The following is a 25332-nucleotide window of genomic DNA, read 5'->3' as shown; positions in this document are numbered from 1 at the left end:
AGAACATATTCGAACATACTTAGAACCTGTTTGCCTAACCTTATAAGCTCCTAAAAATATCTTATAAGATGTTTAGGAGTTTATAAGTTGTTAAAAGGTGTTTGGTAAAAAAATTACAAAAGATCTTATTTTTTTAAAAAATAAGCTGTTAGAAAGCTTATAAGATGTTTTTAAAAAAGTACATCTACCCCACATTTTTTTTAAGATTTTATTTGCTTCTTTACTAAAACACTTACAATACAAAATTACCCTCAAATACTTTATTATATTACATGAATACTAATAATATTTATATTTTATCAAAACAACGTATTCTTGTAATCAAGATTAATAATTAGTTAAATATAATTATCGTAATTATCATAATAATTGTAAAAAAAATTATTCTCTATTTATATTTTATATGTATATAAAAATACACGAATATTCTTATTATCTCCATAATAAATTATATTTCTTTCATCTATAAAAAAAAAAAATCTTTTACAACTTTTATTTTATATTATTATTATTATTATTATTATTATTTGAAAAAATAATTTGTAAATATTATAATAATATTTTAGGAACAAAAGTATTTGAGTCAAATAAGTTTAACAATTATACTGGCGTCATGTACTTTTTTGTCATTATAGCAATAAACGGACCTCTTATTTCCAAACACCTGAACAACTTATAAAAACAAAAAGTAATTTATAAGCTACATATCCAAACACCTTAAAAAATAATTTTTAAAATAAGATCTAACAGCTTATCAGCTCCTAAAACATCTTATCAGATGTAGGAGCCTATAAGATGTTTTAAATAAGCTTAGCCAAACGTGGTATTAATTCGAAAAATGGGAAATTTCACACAAGCTTTGATTGGTTGGTAAGATTAGTCGCAATTAAAAACGTAATTATACCTTATTCGAAGTTTGATTAGCACAGTACTCGAGACAGTTCACAATCATGAAAAAATGAGTTCTTATCTTGATTTGTTCAAGGCTTATATGTTAGAACTCAGTGAGTCGAATCATACAATTGGTTCTTTATATCTTACAATATCGCATAATATTATTTTAATTATTTTCGGAAGCAAACGAGACTTTAAGAAATAAATTTACTTTTCTAAATATATTTTCTCACTGGCCTTGAGATTAAAAGTGACTAGTTACCAAGTGAATTATGTTTTTCTTAAATAAGTATATGAAATTGACAAACAACTTCAAATGTTGCATTCGCATATTTAATACGATATAAAAATAATTGTTGAATAAAAATAAATTAATTGGTTATATACACTTTGCACCTCAAGGTATAGCCTATTGTCTATTAAAATATAAATATTACTAGTACTACACCCGTGCGATGCACGGTAAATACATATTTCTAATTGATGATTGAAAAGAAATATATGAATATATATATGAATATATACAAATACATAGATCTTTCATCTCATTATATATATATATATATATATATATAATATATATATATGAATATATAAGATGTATCATGACAATTACATATTTTGACTATCTAACAATCAAAGTTAACGCCTAAATGGTCACACATAATAAACTGTATATATGTTCCAATACGCAGAGTCATTGTTCCAGGGTAACTCTTGCAGTACCTTTTGCCTCTTCATACCCCAGTGATTTTGACCATGATTCCCCTTAATCATTTGTTGTACTTCACTTGCTCTCTCTCTCACACACACTCTCTGCCCCACACACATATGCAAACAATGGAGTTCTGAAGAGTAAATTTTAGAGGAAATGAGCCTGTGTATTCAAGGGATTTTTTAGATGCAAATCTCACCTGAGAAAAACAACGTGTAAAAAAATCAAGAAAAGTAAATGGAATCTTTATTTTTTCAATAGAGAATTAAAGTAAATGAATAGAAACAAATTGCAGAACAGCAGACCTTTCTTGGAGAGGCCGAAGGCTAAGGATGTGAATCCATGTTATCCGCAAATAATTTTCAATCTGCTCTTTCACATTTGCCTTTTTCATTCGTCGTCCTCATTGAAAGAAATTTGCAGAAAATACCTGAAGTTTTCAAGATAGTTTGACGTTATCTTATTGTAAATGTCACGCATGTCAGTTGAAAAAAATAACGTGATACAAACATAAGGGATCAACTTATGGCGTTTTAGAGGATAAGTTTCGCTAGAATCATAACTCCAACACCACTAAGCACATGCTGCATAAATCTGAAAACATCCGAGATTAAAAAATTGAATTCGTAGAGCAATTTTATGTGTAAAAAATTGTGAAACTCGAACATAAATGATTATGAGAAGCACAATATTTTAACGACATAGTTACTACAATCACAACTCCTACACCCTAAAAATAGAAGCAAATGGGAAAACTACTTAGCATTCTTTTTGTCTCTGTACTGCTTATTAATCAAGCACAAAACAAAGATCCATTGACAAAGACTGAACAAACTGTGAAAAAATTAATATTCTTAGCAACTCAGAAAAGACCGACCGATAAGCCGCATGGGAAAGAGGGAAACAGTCGAAACTTCAGACGACTCCACATTGAGGAATTTAGTTAGGGAAAAAAAAATCGTAAAATTATTAGCAACTCTGAAAAAATCCACATAAAACAGCCTTTAGGTGTGAACGATTGCTGCCGTTATTTGCATGAAAACCAATGAAGAAGTCAATAATATAGTTTATAGTATCTTAGAGTTAATAATGTTAATCAGTAGGATGTATACCTTCATCTTATTAGCACAGTAAATTCACATTTATTTATCTGCTTATTTATTTTGAAAACATAGAAGTATTATTATATGCCTAAAATTCAGAACAAATATACAAATTCATAGTACATGTGAAGAGTGGAAGTAAAGAACAAATATACAGATTCATAGTACATGTGAAGAGTGGAAGTAAAGAATAAATATACAGATTCATATTATTATAATTATCATTAAAAGATAAAGAACAACTTGATAGGAAAAAATGTTAAAATTACAGAAGTGTATGACCTGTCTCTGATAGAACCGGCTGCAGTGGTTCGTCACCACGGTTTTTCAGAACCACCTACGGTGGTGGCACAGGTTGCGAGAAATGTAATCTTGATGACTATATTTTCTCAAAAATTATATACAATAGGTTGCGAGAAATGTAATCTTGATGACTATATTTTCTCAAAAATTATATACAATAGCCAAGTTCTAAAGTCAAGATAGCGTTTTTTAAGAATAATTATCAAGAATTCCCAATGAATTAAATTGGTTGATAACAACTCTACAATACAATCAGTTATGCGCACACTATTGATAAAAGCACATATGCGTAATCATGTGATACTCTTCAGAATAGTTTGCAATTAACGTAGGACTATTAAAATATACGCAAATAGAATTTCAAAAACTTGAACATGGAAATATGGATGAAGTAATCAGCTTTACCATCCAATAAATGATTAATAAAAAAAATGATGGAATGTACCCTTGTAATTCCTACGGAATTTACAGAGGCCCAAAATTTGTCACTCGATTGTAGAATGGATATTTCTCTTGTGAGTATAGGCAACGGAAATGTGGAAGACTCCCTCAAAATTTATCATCAAGAAAATTTCTCTCCGATCAATAAAAACGACCTGCAGAATCCTTCAGTATATAAGACGATTCTATGGATGGAGACAGGAAAAAATAAAAAACAGAACGACTGATTTTCCAGGGGAAAGAAAAAGGCAGCCTGCACCAATTTCTTCTAAAAAAACTGTTACAGTTGCTTCTGAAATATACCTTTTTTGGAAGAAGAAGCAATTTTCATCACCCCATCTCCCTTTTCGACTTTGCATACACAGTGGGTGGGAAAAAAATAGTTGCTTCAAGCGGCACACCATTGAAGCGTCTACGATGTAGGAAAATCCCCTGTAAGTTCAATACGGTAAATAAATTTACTTGAATCCTCTATATCATTGCTAATCGCCAATACAATATTAACATTTTTTTCACATACAAATAGTGTAATTCGTCAGAGAACAACCATAATTTGCACATCAATTAAAATAGTACTTGAAATCTTACAGATTGGGCGTTTGCGATTACAGGGTCGGCGTTTGCAGTTTATCACCGACCATTTTGAAACTGAGTGGAGAAGTTTTACCCGAAAGCACTAATTTACACTGAATTTGCAAAATAGCACGAATGAGAAGAGGAGCAGTTATTTCGCAAACCGCCCCATCTTCATAACAATTGAACCGTCTGATGCGAGAGAAGAAGATTAAGCAGGAAAATAACTAAAAGTCCCTGGGCTATCAATATATTACAAAAATTGCCCTAGGGTTACAAACCCTAAGTTGCCACGTGTCACAAGATGAGGCAAGGTATTGTCTTTTTAGGGATAATTACAGTTTGGTCCCCCAAGTTTGCACGTTTTTCACTTTTGGTCCCCCATTTACCGCCGTCAACAAAATACACACTAATATTGTCACATTTTAACACATTTAGTCCCTCCGTCTGTTTGACCGTTAAGTAGTAACGGTCAACGGTTGAATTTGGGGTTTTTCTTTGAGAAAATTGCAATAAGACCCCTGTATTCTTTCAAAATATTATAAAAACCTCTAAAATTTTATTCAACCATAATTTAACCCCTATTTCATCAATTAACCAATTTTAACTAATGACCCCGATTTCTCAAAATTGGGTAATCCGACGTTGACTTTCTTTTTAACTCGGTTGACTCTTTTGTCGATTGATATTTTTTCCCGTTGTTGACCGATGTTGAATGTCGGCTCAACAACGTTGACATTTTTTTTCTTGATTTTTATTTCAATTGTTCAGTAATGGAAAAATATAATTAGAAAAATAAAAACTGATTATCGGCGAGAAAATAATATCATAAAAAAAAGAAAAAGTCAACGCATCTCAATGACGGAAATATTTTAAGACAAAAAAAAAGAGATAAAATTAACGGCCTGTGTTAATTAGCCCCAAAAACTGTTGTAATAGAGTGGTTTTCTCATTACAAATTACTCCGCACATGCCTAATTCATCTTATTTATTCATATTTTCTTGGGAAGAAATTTGAGATGCACTGGCGGTTCCACGAAGAAAAATTTGAGGGGAAGAAATTATGGATTTTAGAATTTTTTTTAAAATTGTATTTGGGCCCTAAAATTTTAGATAAAAACTTTCTTAGAAGGTTGTAATTTTAATATTACGATACTAGATATTAATATAGTATTATTATTGTGTTATACAATAATTGTGTTGATTGGAAAAAGAATTCAAAGGAAAAAGTTCGTAAAAAATCAAGAAAAATAAAAAAAATCAACATTGTTAACCGAGAATACAATGTCGGTGAACGGCGTCAAAATCAATTTTAAATAAAAAAACTCAATGCCGAAAAAAAATTACAAAAAAAAAAAAAAATCAACGGTGGTCAAAGGTCAACGGTAATGGTGGTAAAAATTGGGATCGTTTGTCAAAATTGATTAAATGATGAAATTGGGGTTAAATTATGGTTGGGTAAAATTTTAGGGGGTTTTAGAATATTTTAAAAGAATGCAGGGGTCTGAGTGCAATTTTTATTTATGAAAAATCCCAAATTCAGCCCTAATTCAACAGTTGACCGTTACTACTTAACGGTCAAACAGACGGAGGGACTAAATGTGTTAAAATTTGACAACATTAGTGTATATTTTGTTGACGACGGTAAATGGGGGACCAAAACTGAAAAACGTGCAAACTTGGGGGACTAAAACTGTAATTATCCCTGTCTTTTTATATATATAGATTTGTAACACTTACTCCCTCAATATTAATTATTTTATATTTTAAAATTAAAAACATAATAAACACAACAATCTAATAATTATTGGATCATACAAAATTGAAAAGTAACTAAAATTAAATTATTGGAAAATAATTAAAAATAATATATATTGTATAATAGTGAATGAAAATATATTTTAAGAAATTAATAAACTAAAATAAATTTAAATACTTAAGATTGCTATTAGTTAGTTATGCATTGATTTCTTAAAATTTATTGATATGAATATAATTGATTAATTAGTCAACAACAATTAAATTTTATTTATAAAATATAACCCAACACAAGATAATATTTTTAATTCAACAGGTATTTTTAGTTGTATAATTTAATTATTCTTTTAGTCGCTCATTTCCACAAATGAGAAAATTTTAAGATATTAGAATTTAAAATACAAATTAAATTGTGCTTGAGGGGTAAGTGGTACAAATAATATTTTATAGGGGTAAATGTTACATACGGTATACTTTAGGGGTGTAAAACTGTATTTAACCTTAAATTAATCACGGTAATTTTCATAATAATTAGTATCTATTATCACCTACTGAAAAATAATAAAAATTAGAAATCATTATCGTGGAAAGTTTGGATGCAAAATGATTAATGATGTAAATAAATATATAAAACAAAATATTACCAAATAAAATACCGTTACAGTTTTATTTGGGCAGTGGTTCTAACTTCCAATTAAATCCAAAGGAAAAATCCCCAAATGTCCCGCCCACAGCAGGGGTTTTAAGCTGTTCAGCATAAACCCTAATCCCCAATTCTCGTTCAACCCGGTGTCACTGTCTCGTTCATCTTCATAATTCAATCGAAAACCTCGAATCATCGCACCATGAGCTTCGCGGCGTACAAAATGATGCATTGGGCGACCGGCATCGAGCACTGTGCCTCGGGTTTCATCACCCATTCGGCCGCGGATTGCACACCGGGAATCGCTCCGGTCGCCGCCGACGACATGGACTCCGACTGGCCCGCCTCCACGAAGCCCGTTGGCCCGGTGCCTAACCTTGTCACTGTCGCCGCCAACGTACTTGAAGTTTACACTGTAAGAGTTCAGGAAGATTCATCTTCTTCAATGGATTCCAAAGGAGCTGCGGAACCCAAGCGCGGAGGTGTCTTGGCCGGAGTTTCTGGTGCTTCCCTTGAGCTCGTCTGCCATTACAGGTTTCCATTTTTTATGTTTAAATTGTAACATTTTTTTTCGAGTTATGCTTATTGTTTTCTTATTTGGACTTTGATATTTTGAATTAATGTAAGTGGGAAAATGCAGCTATTCTGATTGATGCAGCTCGAGAAGCATTCTCTCTTTTTTTTTTTTACATGAAAATTATTGTACCTGTTCGGTATAAAAGTTTTGATTGTTTAGCCTGCGTTTATAAAAGAACTGCTATTTACTTGCTGGGGAAAGGCATGGTAAGTTGTCCCATGTTATTTAGAGTATCTAAAGACTAAGGTAACCAACTTCATTTGCGGTCTTCCACGTCAAATTTGGTGATTCTGAAAGCTTTTAATTCATCCAAAATTTGAGGAAATGGGAAAGAGATGAATAAAGGAAAAACTTACTCTGGATTTGTGTAACAATTCCATACGATCTTTCACACACACACACACACACACACACACACCGAACACAGAGTTCATAAGAGTTAACAGGAAGAGCTGAGTGCATCGGTCGAGTCATTATACATTGCTCATTCAGCAAGCTTCATTAATTTTGTTTTATTTCTGAAGTAAACTCTATTTACGAATTGTATGGTCTGCAAGGATTGAATATTTCTACTTTAATCCATAGTTTTAGTGGGGGGCTATGATTCACTCAATGATTTTCCATAAATTTCTTCAGACTGTTTTTTTTTGTCATCGTTTCAATTAGAAAAATCTGGTGTACTTGGATTGTCTTACGAGTTTTGAAAACTTCTTAAATCTTTTGACAGTTGATAGAATAATTGTTTTTTTGTGAAACTATTTATGTACTCTCCTAGTTTTGTTGATTTTGGTAATGTGGTGTAGGTTGCATGGGAATGTGGAGTCCTTGGGAGTATTACCAAATGGAGGTGGAAGGAGGAGAGATTCAATTATATTGACTTTTCGTGATGCAAAAATCTCAGTTTTGGAGTTTGAAGATTCAATACATGGACTCCGAACCAGGTGAGATGTTATCTTGTTAATGCAACACTGTTCCCACCTTAATTTGATCATTGTATCTGAAGTTGAGTTTGTAGGTTTAATTTGGACTTGATGAAATAATTACTAACTCATTAACCAGTTCAATTTGAGAGCAAATGATTTGAAATCCATTGCAGAACAAATCATGCAAACAAGCTCAGTGTTTTTCTTTTATTTTTATGTGATATTTATAAAGAGAATACTAATATCTAAAGCAAACCAGATGTCAGTTTAAGTTTTAAACGCTTCCTCTAATATGGCCTAGATACCATGATTTTTGTTCAAATCTTGACTATTGTTTTGTGCTTAGTCCATTAAAGATGCTAATTGTTTTTGTGAAATCGTCATTTAACAATGTTTTATTTTGAAAATGCAACTGTATTATATTTAATATTTATATATGCTTGTCCATTTTCTCTTTCAGTTCAATGCATTGTTTTGAGGGCCCAGATTGGCTGCACTTGAAAAGAGGCAGAGAATGTTTTCCAAGAGGTCCACTAGTGAAAGTTGATCCACTGGGGAGGTGTGCTGCTGTTCTTATTTATGGATTACAAATGATAGTGCTGAAGGCTGCCGAGGTTTTATTTTACCGATGCATCTTAATTTTGTTACATCCCTTTTTAATACAATAATTTTTTTTTTAAATTCAGAGTCTATACATTTTGTTTAGGCAGTACTAGCCGTAGAGCTATGCAGCATGCAGACACGAGTAGTTACATGATATAGCATTTTTAACAGCTTTTGTTCTTATAAATTTCAATTGATTTATATTTACCATCATAAATTTGATAAATATGCCTTGCATTCTTTTGTAATTATGAAAACCAACAAATGTTCCCCATGTGCTAATTCCTAGATTTTCTATTTCATTTGATGTTGGAAAAAGACTTCTTGGCTACCAAATTAAAATCTAAAAACTCACCAATCCAGCACTGAATAGGTGTTGAAATTACATGAAGTTCTCCTCTTGAGTTTTTAGATTTTAATTTGGTAGCCAAGAAGTCTCTTTCCAACACCTTTTATAGAAATTTGCGGACTAATGTGTCTGCCACCTTTTATACCGTCTCATCGGAGAAATCCATCCCAAAACTTGGTTGGTTTTCCATACAGTCAGTGCAGTTGCCTGACTGTTTTCATATGCATTACCAAAAAACTAATGCAAATCCAATCTTCTTCACAAATATATATATATATATATTTGTCCCTAGGGTGAGATATTCTTAACCTTCTATACTGTAATCAGCTACAATGGCATCCATTTTCCAAAACGTAGTTCTCCATAACAGACAGTCCTTTGCAGCCTGTTGTAGGTCCGTTAACATCAGTTATTTTCTGTCACATTATTTAAAACAATATTTGGCAAATAAAGCGCCAATTTTTTCCTAACAATTTTAGGCTTGATTAGAGATCGAGAATTAAGATCTATTAGATCTTTTTGTTGATCATAATGGTTAAATGTGACATTCCATAACCTATTGCATTTTTCATTTGCTTATACATTTAAGGGTTTAGATGGCTGAGAAGGACGAGCATCTGTTATTTGATTTCTGTGCATTGGATAATGCTTGTGCATGTTGCCACTTGCTCTGTCGAGCTATAACTGTATATCGATTATCCATTTCCTCATTTAATAGTGACAATTTGATGTTAGGCAAGCTCTGGTTTAGTTGGCGAAGAGAATACTTCTACTTCCGGGCCTATTGGTGCTTCTCGAATAGAGTCGTCATACATTATTGGCCTACGAGATCTTGATATGAAGCATGTTAAAGATATTATATTTTTACATGGTGAGGTTTCTGATTTGGTTTTCCTTATTTTCAGATGCATTCTTGTTCTTTTCAACACGAAAGACGGCTGGAACGCCTTAGATCTGTTACAGAAAACATATTTATTTATGAGCTAGCTGTGCATCATTATGTTGTTTATATTACTGTTGTATGATTAGGTACTTATGTCTAGCTGTGCATCATTATGAGCTAGCTGTGATAATATTGCTCTGAATCTAGGCAACTATAAATTTGGTTTGTAACTGTATATGTTTTTTAGCAGTTTCGTTTCATTATGACCCTCTCTCTATCCTATCAACATTATTTGGATGTTTAAAAGCTAAAACTTTTACAGGCTACATTGAGCCTGTTGTGGTTATCCTACATGAACAGGAGCTTACATGGGCTGGTCGTGTCTCATGGAAAAACAACACTTGTATGATATCTGCACTCAGCATCAGTACAACTCTAAAGCAGCATCCTCTTATATGGTCAGCCACGGTAAGCTATATTTTCATAGCCATCAACTGATTGTTACTCTACAGGATTTCATTTTACTTTACATTGACAGTGAGACCTTACTCAGCTAATCATGATGCAAAGTTTTTCACTCTTTACTTGTATATAATGTCATCCCGGGAATTCTTATAGTGGGAGGAATTGTGTTTCCTATCTACACCCACCTTATAATGGTGGCTAAGCGCTACAATATGTTGGAAGCCTAAGTAGCTTAGCTGTTGAAGTGCTAAGACCAAGAGACTGTCTATGGCCCTAACCCTACTGAATTGATATCTTCTCTTTGTACCTCGGAAACAAATATCGTTACCCAAAAATTATAAAAAATATCGCGCTCAATTTTGTGCTTATACACTAACTTGACACGACCGAGTCTCGAATATACATAACATGATAACACGCTTTGTGCGAAATCCACTTCATTTTTTTTTTCGGGGAGGGATAGCAAGATATAACAAGATCCTCTTAATTGTTTTCAGAATCTCCCCCATGATGCATACAAGCTCCTTGCAGTTCCATCTCCCATTGGTGGAGTTCTTGTAATTGGTGCAAATACAATTCATTATCATAGTCAGGTTTGCCATTTTTTCCTATTGCAATTTCCACCATCACCTAGAATTTTGTACTCTTTTCCCCTTTATACATTTTCTTTTCCTGGTCTTGATCTCATGATATTTAATTTGACAGTCATCATCGTGCCTCTTGGCCTTGAACAATTTTGCTGTTCCTGTTGATGTCAGGTGATCTCCAATGACTTAACTGTTCTTTCTTCCCAGTTTTAATGTTTGCATATTCCAGCAGTTCCCCCTTACCCCTCTTTTTTCATACTCCAATAATTAATAATCATATTTGACGTCCTATAGCAAATTACTACTTGAATTGCTGCTTAAGCTTTTTGACCCACCTTTTCAACAATATGTATAGGCTGGAAAAATTCAGACTTTTACTGTAGGACTTAAAATGGCATATGACTAGGATCTCTCAAGAGAAACTGTATATTATATGCCATTGCATGCACTAAATAGCACACAATTATTCTTTTATAGCATTTGAAACTTCCCATTTGTGAAAGGAAAAATCTTGTTTCATGTTATTTACACGAGGCTCCTCTTTAATAAAGTCCCCCAAAGGACTCAGTTGTTCCTAGGTTTATGATACTGATTTAGAAGTATGTTTTCGTTGACAGTTTTAGTACAAGCTGCTTACATAGGTTGTGGAGGTGCATGGTTAAGTAATTAAAATGATGAAATTGATATTTGGTTTAGGTAAATGTGGGATTTATTCATGTAACATTGGTTTAAATTGCTTTTCTGGTAGCTTCTTGCTATAACCAATATGTTCTGCTAAGTTTTGTACTTTAATAATCAACTCAAAAGTCCTCATAAGTATTGGTGGTTTGGTTAGTAGAAAGCACATTGCTGGGGGTGAAGCAGAAGATAAGTAAAGATTGGAGAAATTAGATACAGAAATGAAATAATAAATACATGGGATAAATATGGGATCTTTTAGGTTTTTCCGTCAGCCAAATATTCGACATTGTTGCGGACTTTGTGGATGAAAAGACTAGCTTTTTGATTATTATTGAGCTTTGCGTCTCTTTTGGGAGTGTTTGATGTTGATCAGTGTAAATAAGTTTTTTGACAGTGGTTCTATCGCTTGTTTGCTCATTTTGTATGTTTCCATCCTTGCATGGTTTTGTTGATTTTATGAAGGATTATAGTAAGTAATTTTATATTTGCTACTGAAGAAGTTGAATTATACTGATTGACTACTCCATCCTTCCTTTATTACTAATACTAGTTCATCAAGTTATTTCTGATCTATATCGCATGTCTCCTTCAGTCAAGAGATGCCCAGATCTGGTTTCACTACAGAGCTTGATGCTGCCAATGCTACGTGGTTAACGAATGATGTTGCTGTGTTTTCTTCTAAATCTGGGGAGCTGCTTTTACTGACTCTTGTTTATGATGGAAGGTTGGTAGTTGTTTCTTCCATTTTCTTTATCTTCTCTTCTTGAAAGAAATAAGCAGGGCTGCTATTAAATTTTTTTCATGTTTTTTTGTTAACTAAGGGGTGCATCTCTATATGTCATTTTGTGGAACGTGGTTGTTTTTTTAAATAGATTTTTATATTATGTGCTGAAATATCTTAAAAGTTTGTTCCTGAATTCCTTGTAAACATTTCATAATTGCTCGAACTTGTGTTCTGATGCATTTCAAATGTTAAGAGACCAAATGAACCGTATAAACGCTGCACCTCTCTTTTCAAAGGGCCGTATAAACACTGATCTCTTTTCAGAGGGTTATACATCAATTTTATTTTATTTTCCTTCTGGAAATATGTATGGTATGTGATGATTTATTTGAGGTCAGGATATGATGCACCATATTTCTGTCCTATGCATTGTCCACTCGTCTTTAGTTGTGGAAATTCTGGACAGGTACACATAATCTTAATTTCTCACTGATAAAATTACTAGAAGATCAGTGAACTTATCTTTATGTTCTGCAAGAACTGCTGAAATATGGGACATACTGTTGTGAACAGTTTCAAGGTGCTTAGGATTGAGCTTTGATAATATTTCTTCTCTGGAAGTTGCTTCTCTGAGTTGTTCTTGTACTCTGGAGTCTGACTACATTTAGCTTCCTATGAGTATGGTTTAAGGTCCTTCAAAGTGGAAATCTTTCTCTTCCAAATTGTCATGATGTCATCCCACAAAGCTCATGCGACTAAGAAGTTATTTGTAGTATTTTTTGATTTTCTGTTCTATTGATATAATAAATTTAATTCCTGAAGATGTTGAGGTTAGGGATCCATCAGCTGTTTGATTTCTACTAACACAGCCAATCATGTGTGCAATTGCATATTTTAAGTACTTATTTGACCCACACCATGCAACTGTTCACATCGCTACTACTTGAATGTGACGTGCCAACGCATTATTTTTGTTTTTGCAGAATTGTGCAGAGACTTGAACTTTCCAAGTCAAGAGCTTCAGTACTTACTTCGGTCAGCCACATTCAAGTTTATCATGCTACTGTACATTACTTGATGAAACATCTGTGTCATTTTGCATTTGCTTGCTTTTGTTGTAGGATATAACTACCATTGGAAATTCGTTATTCTTCTTAGGAAGTCGTTTGGGTGACAGTCTGCTTGTCCAATACAATTTTGGAGTGGGAGCTCCAATAATGGCTCCTGGTGTGAAGGAAGAGGTTAGTCGTTTTTACTACATAGAGCTTACAATGGATCCAGTTCATAACTTCATCAAATTCCCATTGATTTTGTTAAATGAGACTTGATCTCAAATGGCTAACTATGTATTAGGTCTCTCTACTAATTTACCCATTACATCTAATTAGGATATGGAAGTCTCTGTTAATTTCAATCTACTACATGCACAATTAAAATAAGACTGGATATGCTTATTTCTTATTTTCTGTAGGGTGGGGATATTGAAAGCGATGCTCCTTTGCCAAAGAGGCTTAGGAGGTCTTCCTCCGATGCATTGCAAGATTTAGGTGTTGGCGAGGAGCTTTCTTTCTACAGCACAGGTCCTACTAATGCTCAGTTGTCTCAGGTTAAATTATCACCTGCATTCTGTGCTAAGCTACATTACTGTAAACTTATGATGATAATTTTTATTGAAGAAGTTTAGGTGTGTTGGTACTTAGTACAGTCAGCTTTTGCTTTATCTTTTCAGTTCCATGGTATTTGACAGCAGCCAAAAGATGTTTCCATCACCTGTTATTAGGTTGAGAATGATATCCAATATGGCCAAGAGGAGAGATGAGTAGTGTCCACAGAGTTATCATAAATATTTTCCTCAACCTATCTATGATGTTTGTTGGGTAGTCTTATACTGTAATTGATACTCTACAGTGAGAAAGTTATTTTCTATGAGGGCTTCTGAAGTGTTCATAGTTTTTATGTGTCAAATTTATTGTCATAAAATTACGTTAGGGTTATTTCATGTTAAAAATGACACTTCTCTGTAACAACTTAAGGTTTTAGATAATGTGGTCACTCAACATGGTATCTGAGCGGGGCCAAACGAAAGGTTATGTGTTCGAAATCACCACGACACATGCAAATCGCATGTTAGAGTTGTTAATGTTAAAATGATATTTCTCTCTGCAGCTTAAATTTCTAGATTAGTTACCATGAAACAAATTAATCCTAGAGTTATGCTTCAGGTAGCACCTTGGAGCATCTTCACAAAAGAGAAACTGGAGAATATATTCTCTTAAGTATCTTACTTCTCGATATAAGGTGTTCCAATTTTCATCAGTCAAGAGCTATTCAGCACAGGCTCTGATCTCCTTGCTAGCAGTAGTGTACAATTGGACCACCTTGGTCTTTAGCTGGTTGTTGCTTTGAGTTTTTTATACATTCTAATAGCAATATGTGAAAAATGCCAGGGATTGCGAAGCCTTTCATGGTTCCATCTGGTTCTAGCATTTGAATCTCTTTGGCTGGACTCATGTTTGATCAGTGTACAGTCATACTTATATAGTTGAGTTTGTAGTTTTCTGAAACTTCTTATCAAAAAATATGGGCAAATTAGAATGAGAAGTTGGTGCTGGAATTTCCAATATAATTGGCTTGATCTTTGTTCCTATCTGTGTTTGTCATATATGAATTTTTTGTTGGTGAAGTTGATCAAATACTAGGTGAACAAATAAATTTCACACGGAGTTTCCTGATTAGTGCTTTGTGACAACGACATATATTCTTCACACACCTCTGTTTTCCATTTCTAAAAAGTACCTGATTATTTTTTCTGTATGCAGAAAACTTTCACATTTGCCGTTCGAGATTCGTTGCTTAATGTTGGTCCACTGAAGGATTTCTCTTATGGTTTGAGAATTAATGCTGATCCTAATGCTACAGGAATTGCAAAGCAAAGTAATTATGAATTGGTTAGTTGTAATTTTAGTGCTTGGAAAGATTTTCATATTTTAATTAGCTTTTTTAAACACATTTTTATTTTGCTTGGGGGCACTAGTTAAATATCATGTTTTGCTAAGTATTGCATTGCTAGAGTGTTGGAGAATAATTTAAACGGTAAACTACATTGTCTTCCCCTGAGGTTAAGTCTAATTACACCTAGAACCTCGAAAGTTTGAAACAATTACCCGAATCGTAATACTGGGCATATATAACCTAAACTCACTAAATGCTGTTTTCACCCTCACAAAAATGCCTTTGAGGTTATATTACACAGCGCTCCTCGCTCCCTTAAGGTTAGGTCTAATTACACCTAAACCTTCTTGGATTTGGACAGTACCTTAACCTTTGTTGAGGTTTGGTTCGTGCAACACTTAATTCTATCTTATCGTTGACTTATTGGCAATTCATGATATTACACAAAAAAGTGACTAGAATTTTTGTAAAGTTCAATGTTTAAGAAATCCAATGTTGACACAGAAAAAGTGACTAGAGTTAGTTGGTATCTGAAAAGGTAAAAATGAATTACAATAACGTCCCTTCATTTGAACGAAATGGTGTTTATGTTACTATTCTGCCCCTCACATTTGTTTTCCTTGCACAAATTCCTACCAACACCAAAACTCCACCATAACCTTGGGCTACCTTTGCATTCATAGAGTTTCTCACCACTTCACTCTAATCCATAAAAGACTCTAACCCCACGTGCAACCAATTTGACTCGCTTCACATCACAAATGCAATGCGTCTGCAGAGCCATCCAAATTCTAGTAGGTTGGGTTTTTGGTCGGAATCAAATTTCAATGAAGTCTTCGATAAAAAATTTCAAACCCGAGGGGAACTAGGTTTAGTTGGACCTATGCTCAGTTGAGAGTGGTGTAATTTACCATCAATTTCGATAAGTCTACGACTGTACGAGGTCAAGTGTTTGCCACAAACAAACCTCTAGGAAGGCTTGTGTTATTTCCCAAATTCGAGGTGGTCTAGCGTAATTAGCCAGACTTCAAGTGAGGGCATCAAGAGAGGGCAGAATAAGCTACCGTATTTTAATTTTATCATTTATGATCCATTTTAGACTTTTATCAACTTTTAACCACTTACCAGAAGTTGTGAAGCTTTTTGCATATTACACAAGCATATTATAATTTTTTATTTTAAATCTGATTCAGGTGAGCTGTTCTGGTCATGGAAAGAATGGTGCTCTTAGCGTACTTCAACAATCAATCCGCCCAGATACAATAACTCAAGTGCGTATAGGCTTTTTGTATATCCCTGAACTATTTTGGGCGTTCCTTGGTTTTTGGTTCTTGCCTGTGTGCCTGTCATCTTTTATGCATTTCTGGAAGTTACAATCCTGTGAAAATGGTTTTTAGCATCCTGTATGGACATATCTGCATTATCTTTATTTCATCGTCATTGTATTCTCAACAGACATATAAGGAGTTACGATTATGTAAATTGTTTTCCTTACCTTCTTCTTTGATTTGAGGCAAAAAGTGATGTACATTTCCAGTTTTCAATTGGTTAAACTTGAAAAGTGAGGGTGTTGTGCTGAGGGTGGCTGAAGTAAGAATGATTTGCAGAAGAGTTTGGTTTATATTTGAGAAAAGCCAACAAATGAAACCAAATGAAAACTTTGGTATAGGCAAGTAAAACATGGAATACAGGAGAATTTGATTTTTTTTCCTGCAACTGTTGAATTGGAGGTTCAGAAAACCGGAATGACATTTATTTGGAAGGCGATAAGTTAAAACGGATATAAATTTAAAATTGATGGAATTGGTTTTCCTTTTCCAGCCTATAAAATGGTATCATTACCTGAAACTGTATTCTTACCAGAATTTATGTGCATTTGGCATATTTGGTCCATAGAGAAGCTTAGCTTGTTTTTCTTTAAACAGAAGCATTTTGAATCTATGGTTTATTCTGCACTTTGTGCTTAATTTGTATTTTATCTGTTTCATGTCAGGTGATTTTTAAGTGTGTGTGTTTTTAATATATATATATATATATATATATATATATATATATATATATATATATATATATATATATATATATATATATAAGCAGAATTTATAATCTCATTAGTTGCTGTGTGTTTGTGAAGGAATCTTTACCTGGGTGCAAAGGGATTTGGACTGTCTACCACAAGAATTTGCGCAATGATTCCTCAAAAGGGGCACTTGATGAAGATGAATATCATGCATACCTGATTATCAGCTTGGAAAATCGTACGATGGTATGCCATTGATAAACTTTTATCTCTTGAAGAAGATGGCAACATCCAAAAAAAAATATTACTGTTAAGTATATACAGCTCTGTTTGTCCTGAAACTTTTTATATGCTTTCAGCAGTGTATTACTGGTCCATTGTTGTGTTACAGGTACTACAGACAGCTAATAATCTTGAGGAGGTAACTGAAAATGTGGACTACTACGTCCAGGGAAGTACAATTGCTGCAGGAAATTTGTTTGGAAGGTTTCTTTTTTTGTCTGTCATTAGCCAACATATAAATATGTTTGTGATACTTGGTTTTGATGTTTTCCCCTTCTTTTCTCGTCTTTTAGAAATGCATAGTGATTTGAAATCTCATGCATTCAGTAATTTCTATTGTTTTTCATTGCAAGTCTCTGTAAGGGATGTAAGTTCAAGGGTCATTTTACTTAATTATTCTGTCATCGGTACTTCCAGAAAGTATGAGACAGGAATTAGTTCTAGGAAAATGGACCTTATTTTGGACTAAGAAAGGAATATTAGCACTAAATTGGAATAATGACTGAGCCAATGTCCCTTTCTGAACTGTATTTTGATCTCTTCCAAAGATTATACTACATGTCCACGTTTTGACTGAGACTAAAAGTTGTTTGTGCTAGGAGGTGAAATTCTTAATAGATCAGATATTAGTTTCCTCTCTATAAAAATATGTTTTCAATATCTGTTTTCTTCTTTGATATTCCAAATTATTCTTTTGGATCATTGCTCATATATATTATATGATCTTTTGAATTCCCTCAATGTGATGAAGCTTTGTACTTTGATGATCTTCCTCAATTTTGTATGGGTCCTAATAATTGGAAACATTTTTTCTGATTTTTTGCAGACGCCGTGTTATTCAAATCTTTGCTAGTGGTGCTCGGATCCTTGATGGTGCTTTTATGACTCAAGATTTGAGTTTCAAATCTTCCAATTCCGATGCCAGTTCAGCTTCTGAAGGGACAATTGTTTCATCTGTTTCTATTGCTGATCCTTATGTGTTGTTGAGAATGAGTGATGGAAGTATTCAGCTTCTTGTTGGAGGTATGTAAAGACGTTACTTTTTTATATTTTGATAAATGGTATTTCAGGAAAATGAATTTTGATTATTGATAACCTGAAGGCTATATTTCCCGAAACCGATTATCTCTGGGCTATTTTAGTTCCTGCTAAGAGAAACAATTCGATCCTCTTTCGCCAACTCGTGTTATGATTTTTTAAATATGAGGGGCCTACTTAGGTTAATTTAACAGATCAAATATAAGCAGATGTGAACCGAGATGTTCACCCAGATAGCGGTTCATTTTGGAAATAAGGCCACATCACAATTGACTCTCAGAAGGAAGTCAGAAGAGTAATATAGATACCATAGTGATCGAAGATGATGTTTTTCTGATGTTATTCCGTTGAAGTTCACTGATTTGTGAACTCGACTGCTAAATGAACTCCCCAGGTCACAGTTTGAAATATTTCATTAGGAAATTTGCAACCTTGACTGCTCTCCCCAGTCTTTCAATTTGAATTATATTCAAATGATAGACAAAACCACTTCATCAGTCCCAAAATTGGCAGCACTCGCCGTTATATTCCATAACTGCAGCGCTTAGAATGGGATATACTGAACTTGAACCTGCATGAAGATGCTGTATTATATTCTCCTATGTCAATTTTGATCTCTAATGAAGTTCCGTTATGAATATAAATTCTATTTTCTAATAAAAAGCTTTTTAATCGGGAAGCAACTTTTTGCATGATTGTTATTATATTGGAATGAAATTTGTGATATCATTGACATTTGAATTTAATATCGCATGTTTGCTAAGTTTTGATACGAAAATTTTGAGCTCATCATAGATGATAGAACAACAATCTTTTAGTTAGAAAAAATCGGTGAGGCTATTTAAAAAAAATATATATAGAATTGGAATATTTTTTTTTGAGGAGCAAAGTTTTTTGGCTCCTATAAAAGAAGCTGTAGCAACATGGAGTTCTTTCGGATAGCGCGTAAATTTGGACTTCCATAACTTTATTGTGTCATTATATACTAATAGGTTATTATTCAAAATATATGATTTACTTTTCTGCAGGCAGTGCTTGTGCTTGTACTATACATTCGTACAAATATGTCTTAACCCAGTGACGTATAGTTTTAAATGTGATATCCGATTATCTATTACAGTTTACCTCTTTTGAGAAAGAACGAATATGGAAAAACTCCATTTTTCTTCTTCTTCTTCTTCTCTTCTCTCTCTTGGGTTGGGTGGTGGATGGTGGAGTGGGGTTTGAGGGGGTGGGTGCTAATTGAATAGTCTACTATTAGGAAATTCATATTTAAGCATTCCTTGCATGTTGGGATGCATACATGAGCATGTGTGTATAAGTATGTATGTATGCACCTTAACCTATGTATATCTCAGGGGATGGATGTAGGCATCTAGAAGGGACTCTCTAATTAGGTCTTCATTTTTTATAATCGTGTCTGCTAAACTGTACTTTATTTAGTTTGACACGGTACTTGTTTCTTTCTCCTAGATCCATCGACATGCTCAGTTTCTGTCACCATTCCACCAGTATTTGAAAGCTCTGATAAGATGGTAGCCGCTTGTACTCTCTATCATGATAAAGGGCCTGAATTATGGCTTCGGAGAACAAGTACTGATGCCTGGCTTTCTACTGGAATTGGAGAGTCGATTGATGGGGCTGATGGTACGACACATGATCAGGGTGATGTATACTTGGTTCTGTGCTATGAAAATGGAAATCTTGAGATGTTTGATGTGCCTAATTTCAGTAGTGTTTTCTCGGTTGATAAATTTGTATCTGGAAAGAGCCACATTTTAGATACATTTTTTCACGGCCCAGCAAATGATCCTGTAAAACTCATGAACAAAGATCCTGAAGATGTTGGACGTGGCAGGAAAGAGACCGCTCACAATATAAAGGTTGTTGAGCTGTGCATGCAGAGATGGGATGCAGAACAGAGCCGCCCCTTTCTATTTGGAATATTGTCTGATGGAAGCATTCTCTGTTACCATGCTTACATTTACGAAGATTCGGATAATGCTTCTAAGACTGATCTTGGCAGTATAAGTTCATCTAGGCTTAGGAATTTACGATTCGTCCGTGTCTGCTTGGATTCATACGCAAGAGAGGAGACACCATCCGGAACCTCGTCACAGCGTATATCTGTTTTCAAGAATGTTGGTGGTTTACAAGGTTTATTCCTTTCTGGGTCTAGTCCAGCTTGGTTCATGATGTTTAGGGAGCGGCTGCGGATTCATCCACAGGTTAGTTTGGTTCACTTAATAAGCAATAGTTTCAAAGCATTACGGCGTAGACATACTTCAAGATTCCAATTCTTCATATTCAGTTTTCCTATCTTAGTGAGATTATTTTACCATTAAGCAGTCTTTTATCTTTTCATTGCAGGTGTGTGATGGACCCATAGTTGCCTTCACTGTTCTTCACAACGTGAACTGTAATCACGGGTTCATTTGTATAACTTCAGAGGTTAGCTAATTATATGATTCATTTTGAGGTTTCCTTTCTATGTATCATAACATTTTACCTTTTATTCTCTTTAGGGTGCTCTGAAAATATGTCAACTTCCAGCTTTATCTTATGACAATTATTGGCCAGTACAAAAGGTAAGCAATCATTAGCTTTATTTTTTCTACTATACACAAGTTACTTTATATGGAATTGCAAATTTGTATTTGATGAGCTCATATAGAATGTTTCTGCTTCTTGATGGTGTCGTTGCTCTCCATGGTTTCTCTTATTCTAATATCTTTCTGAGAACCGTCAGGTGGCATTGAAGGGAACTCCACATCAAGTTACTTATTTTGCTGAGAAGAACTTGTACCCGCTCATAGTTTCTGTTCCAGTGAGTACATTCTTTATCTTTGCAATCTTTCCCTTATGCTGTATCACCGGCCAGTTTGTTCATTTTGTTTATGTTGGTCCATAAGAATATTAACTCGAAATAATCAAGTCTGTTTTTATGATTTAAGAAATTACTTGATCGAATTCTACTTCCTTCATCTTCCTGTGAGCAGAATGGTGATATGATAAAAAGTGAAAGAAATGGTTAATCTGTCATATCTTCTTTGGTAATTTTAATGTAGGTGCTGAAGCCACTTAATCAAGTCCTCTCATCTCTTATTGATCAAGAAGCTGGAAATCAATTTGAGCCTGATAACTTTAGCTCAGAGGGGACCTATCCTATGGAAGAATTTGAGATTCGGATTATGGAACCAGAAAAATCTGCTGGACCGTGGCAAACAAGGGCGACAATTCCAATGCAAACTTCTGAGAATGCTCTAACTTTACGAGTTGTCACATTGTTTGTAAGTTAAAACCTTGCACATTCAGCTGCTTCATTTGTTGTTGCATGTCTTACATAGATTTCAAAAATAATTTGTGGAATCATCTTTCGCTTGCTTTTTTGTGTTGTATATGCTTTCAGAACAGCACAACACAGCGAAATGAGACACTTTTGGCAATTGGAACTGCTTACGTGCAAGGGGAGGATGTCGCAGCACGAGGACGGGTGCTCTTGTATTCTGTTGAAAAGAGTTCTGACAGTGCTCAAACCAAGGTAGTTTGTCGTTTCATTTTAGCCTTGAACCCACAGTAGTTTGACAGGACTTCTTCAAAACCTTCAATCCATCACTTTGCCTATAGTGTGTTTTGTCTTGCTCTTGAATCTTTTTATTCCTTAAATGCATGAAAGCTTAATTTCTTTCTTAGTCTTTTCAGGTTACCGAAGTCTACTCCAAGGAGTTGAAAGGTGCCATATCGGCTCTTGCATCACTTCAAGGTCACTTATTAATAGCTTCAGGTCCTAAGATTATCCTGCACAAGTGGACGGGTTCTGAGTTGAATGGCGTTGCTTTCTATGACGTCCCACCTCTCTATGTTGTGAGCTTAAACATTGTACGTGCCCCAATATTTTCATTCTCGTCGATTTGAGAACCACATGAGATATCATCTAAGTGCCACTAGTTATGATGAGTAAATGTAGCTGTAATTGACTAATTCATACTTTATTGTTTAACTCCAATGTAATTAGCTCTCTGCCTTATTCTAGCTCAATTGTATGCAAGGACGGGCTATGTTTGCAGAAATAATAACTGTGCTTAACAGAGTTTTAGTTCTTCGTCTCACTCACGCCACTTAATAACTTATGAATCGGTGAAAGTCATAGTGGCTCAGTTAATTTTAACTTATTTGTATTTCGCGGTGTAGTTTTAGACTGGTAGTTTGATGTGGAGACATGATATCTGTAACTTAGTTAGGCGTAACCACATTCCCTTATCATTGTTAAGTCAATGACCTCGAAATCTGAAATGATTTCAGGATCTTTAGTATTTAACGAGATCTTGGTTGCCCCACTTCCTCTAATTTCAGTTTCAAGGAAGCTAAATGTTGCCCGTGTAACATTAGAATATACGCATTCCACCCGCTCTTTGTTTGAATTTAGATATTTCATTGTATAGAATAATCAAGTTATTGTGACTTGTGAGTCATCCAATTGGTGGTATTAGGCTTTTGCTGTGCTGTTATTGTTATGTCACGTTTTTCTAGATTCTCGTTGGTGCACCAATTTGGTCAAGATTCAGATGTTTGACTAAGTTCTGTTGATGAGAAATTTGCCTAGATCTATCATCTTACAATGTTATAGCTTTTTTGCTGACTTGCTTTTCATAATGATAATCCTGCAGGTTAAAAATTTTATTCTTCTTGGTGATATTCACAAAAGCATATACTTCCTTAGTTGGAAGGAACAGGGCTCTCAGCTTAATTTACTGGCTAAGGATTTTGGTTCACTTGATACTTTAGCAACCGAATTTTTGATCGATGGAAGTACTCTGAGCCTCATTGTTTCAGATGAACAGAAAAATGTTCAGGTTTGTACATTTTGATGTCTTAAGAAAAGCTTATGAAGTTATCATTAAATTGTTGCTGTTTTATTATGGAGATTCTGCTGTCTGGTTATCAGTTTAATTTTCTAGTATAGGCAAAGTCACCGGCCTAATAAGATTTGAAGTAAGAGTGTTTATTTCATATTTTTCTGGCTATAGCATGAGTAAAAAGGTGTGATGCATGTTTGAAATTTTTTTGATTTTTTCTTAGGCCTCATTTGGTTTTAAGATTAAAATCTAATGAAAACCCAATTGTATTATTGGACCATGGGAAAAGGCAAGACAGACCATGATAAAATAATATTTCCGGGTCGACCCGGAAAATTATTGAATTTACTGAACATCAAACAAAGTTCAATATTTACTTAATCATGGCTAATGTCCCCAAAAAACGAGGCCTTAGTGTACAATGAGAAACCAATATTGATGGTTTAGTGTTTCTGAGATATCTTTTGCTCTTTCGCTCTCCTTTTTCGACTTCTAGGGAAATTACACCATGTCAGATCTTGCCATAAATATCTTATGAGTATATTTTTGCGTACATATATAGATATTCTACTATGCTCCAAAGATGTCGGAAAGCTGGAAAGGACAGAAACTTCTACCAAGAGCAGAATTTCATGTTGGGGCCCACATCACCAAGTTTCTTCGGTTGCAGCTACTTCCCACATCTGCTGATCGGACAAATCCTGGCTCTGACAAGACAAACCGTTTCGGATTACTTTTTGGAACCCTCGATGGCAGCATTGGCTGTATTGCACCTCTCGATGAACTCACTTTTCGACGGCTTCAATCACTGCAGAAAAAGCTTGTTGATTCGGTTTCCCATTTCGCTGGTCTAAATCCAAGATCCTTTCGCCACTTCCACTCGAATGGAAAGGCTCATCGCCCTGGCCCTGACAGCATTGTTGACTGTGAGCTGCTTTTCAAGTACGGTGCTTTCTTCCATCCTTGTCTGATAATTCAAAGCTGTGTCATGGCTATTTTATTTCTATTTAGGTGCTTTATAACTCTGTGATCCTAATTTTCGTCATCGTAATTCACATGCCTAATAATGTTATATCTTTATTTTATTTTTGAGAAAAAAACAATGTTATATTCACTGCAAGTATATATATATATATACACATTTATTAGATCCAAGAATTTGGTCTTTCAAGGGCTAAATATATACTAAAATTCTCCGAGGCGACTATATTGTATTCGAAAAACAAATTAATTATATATATGTAAAATATTTCATATATAAAGATTTTAATGCTGGGTTGGCTTTATTTTGCTAATCCTAATTGCCCCTCCCTCATCATTGGCTTGCAGTACTTGTTAGGTGATTTTGATGCTAATCAATCACTGTACTGTGTAATATAGCATATGTATTCTGGTGCTAATATTTTATTTTTATTTTTATTTGCAGTTTCGAGATGCTCCGATTAGAGGAGCAGATAGAGATTGCTCAACAGATAGGAACAACGAGAACACAGATTATGTCCAGCTTAAACGACCTCACTCTTTCGACAAGCTTCTTATGAACATTGCCCTACCTACATGTGGACTGGTTGAGAGCTTGAGATTGAAGATATAACTGAATCATCCTGGATAAAGTTCTGTTTCTTTGCTGTATATGCAATGGCAACCTTTCATTTGTTTACTTATATTTCTACAGTGAAAAGTGGTGTAATCGTATGCTATATGCAAGTGCTCTATATGTAATGGCAATCTGGTATCCCATACTTTCTCAATTTATATTCACTAATGAATGTTTGATTTGATCGAAAGTACGTCACGTAAAATGACTTCTTAAGATACTTCGTTTATGATCATGATTTGTAAAAAAAATATTTAAAAACAATATTTTTTCATGCATGAATGAATACTTACGCATGCAATAGGCACAATGCAAGACTGTCTACACATGGCTTAAAGCATGGTGAGAGGTCTCTTGCGCTTGTA

At 34.2% G+C, this 25332-nt stretch overlaps 1 protein-coding gene and 1 long non-coding RNA gene across 3 annotated transcripts; one reads left to right on the top strand and one right to left on the bottom strand.

Annotated features, from left to right (window-relative positions):
- Window positions 1-1688: 1688 nt before the first annotated feature.
- Window positions 1689-3781, bottom strand: LOC148769958 (uncharacterized). Its single transcript, XR_016031519.1, has 3 exons — window positions 3760-3781; window positions 3461-3611; window positions 1689-2039 (listed from the first exon to the last, which is right to left on the bottom strand). It is a non-coding gene; the product is annotated as an uncharacterized LOC148769958 (long non-coding RNA).
- Window positions 3782-6441: 2660 nt separating this feature from the next.
- CPSF160 (cleavage and polyadenylation specificity factor 160) lies at window positions 6442-25157 on the top strand. Of its 2 annotated transcripts, none has more exons than XM_013002909.2 (26): window positions 6442-6964; window positions 7811-7948; window positions 8391-8544; window positions 9618-9753; window positions 10088-10233; window positions 10728-10823; window positions 10936-10988; window positions 12091-12222; window positions 13206-13257; window positions 13344-13463; window positions 13694-13828; window positions 15042-15170; window positions 16368-16445; window positions 17309-17440; window positions 17586-17680; window positions 18303-18499; window positions 19988-20742; window positions 20885-20965; window positions 21040-21102; window positions 21264-21341; window positions 21583-21804; window positions 21924-22055; window positions 22217-22393; window positions 23182-23367; window positions 23933-24312; window positions 24797-25157. In XM_013002909.2, exons 1-26 carry the CDS (start codon window positions 6633-6635, stop codon window positions 24909-24911), a joined length of 4314 nt encoding a protein of 1437 aa, XP_012858363.1. In that variant the 5' UTR covers window positions 6442-6632; the 3' UTR covers window positions 24912-25157. The 2 variants fall into 2 exon arrangements, with proteins under 2 accessions (XP_012858363.1, XP_012858362.1); XM_013002908.2 differs by having other exon boundaries at window positions 22208-22393.
- The last annotated feature ends 175 nt before the right edge of the window (window positions 25158-25332 follow it).

This window comes from Erythranthe guttata, chromosome 6, assembly GCF_056151865.1.
Source record: "Erythranthe guttata isolate IM_541 chromosome 6, IM_541, whole genome shotgun sequence".
In the NCBI taxonomy this organism is placed as follows: Eukaryota; Viridiplantae; Streptophyta; class Magnoliopsida; order Lamiales; family Phrymaceae; genus Erythranthe; species Erythranthe guttata.
This window is presented reverse-complemented; position numbering and strand designations above follow the sequence as displayed.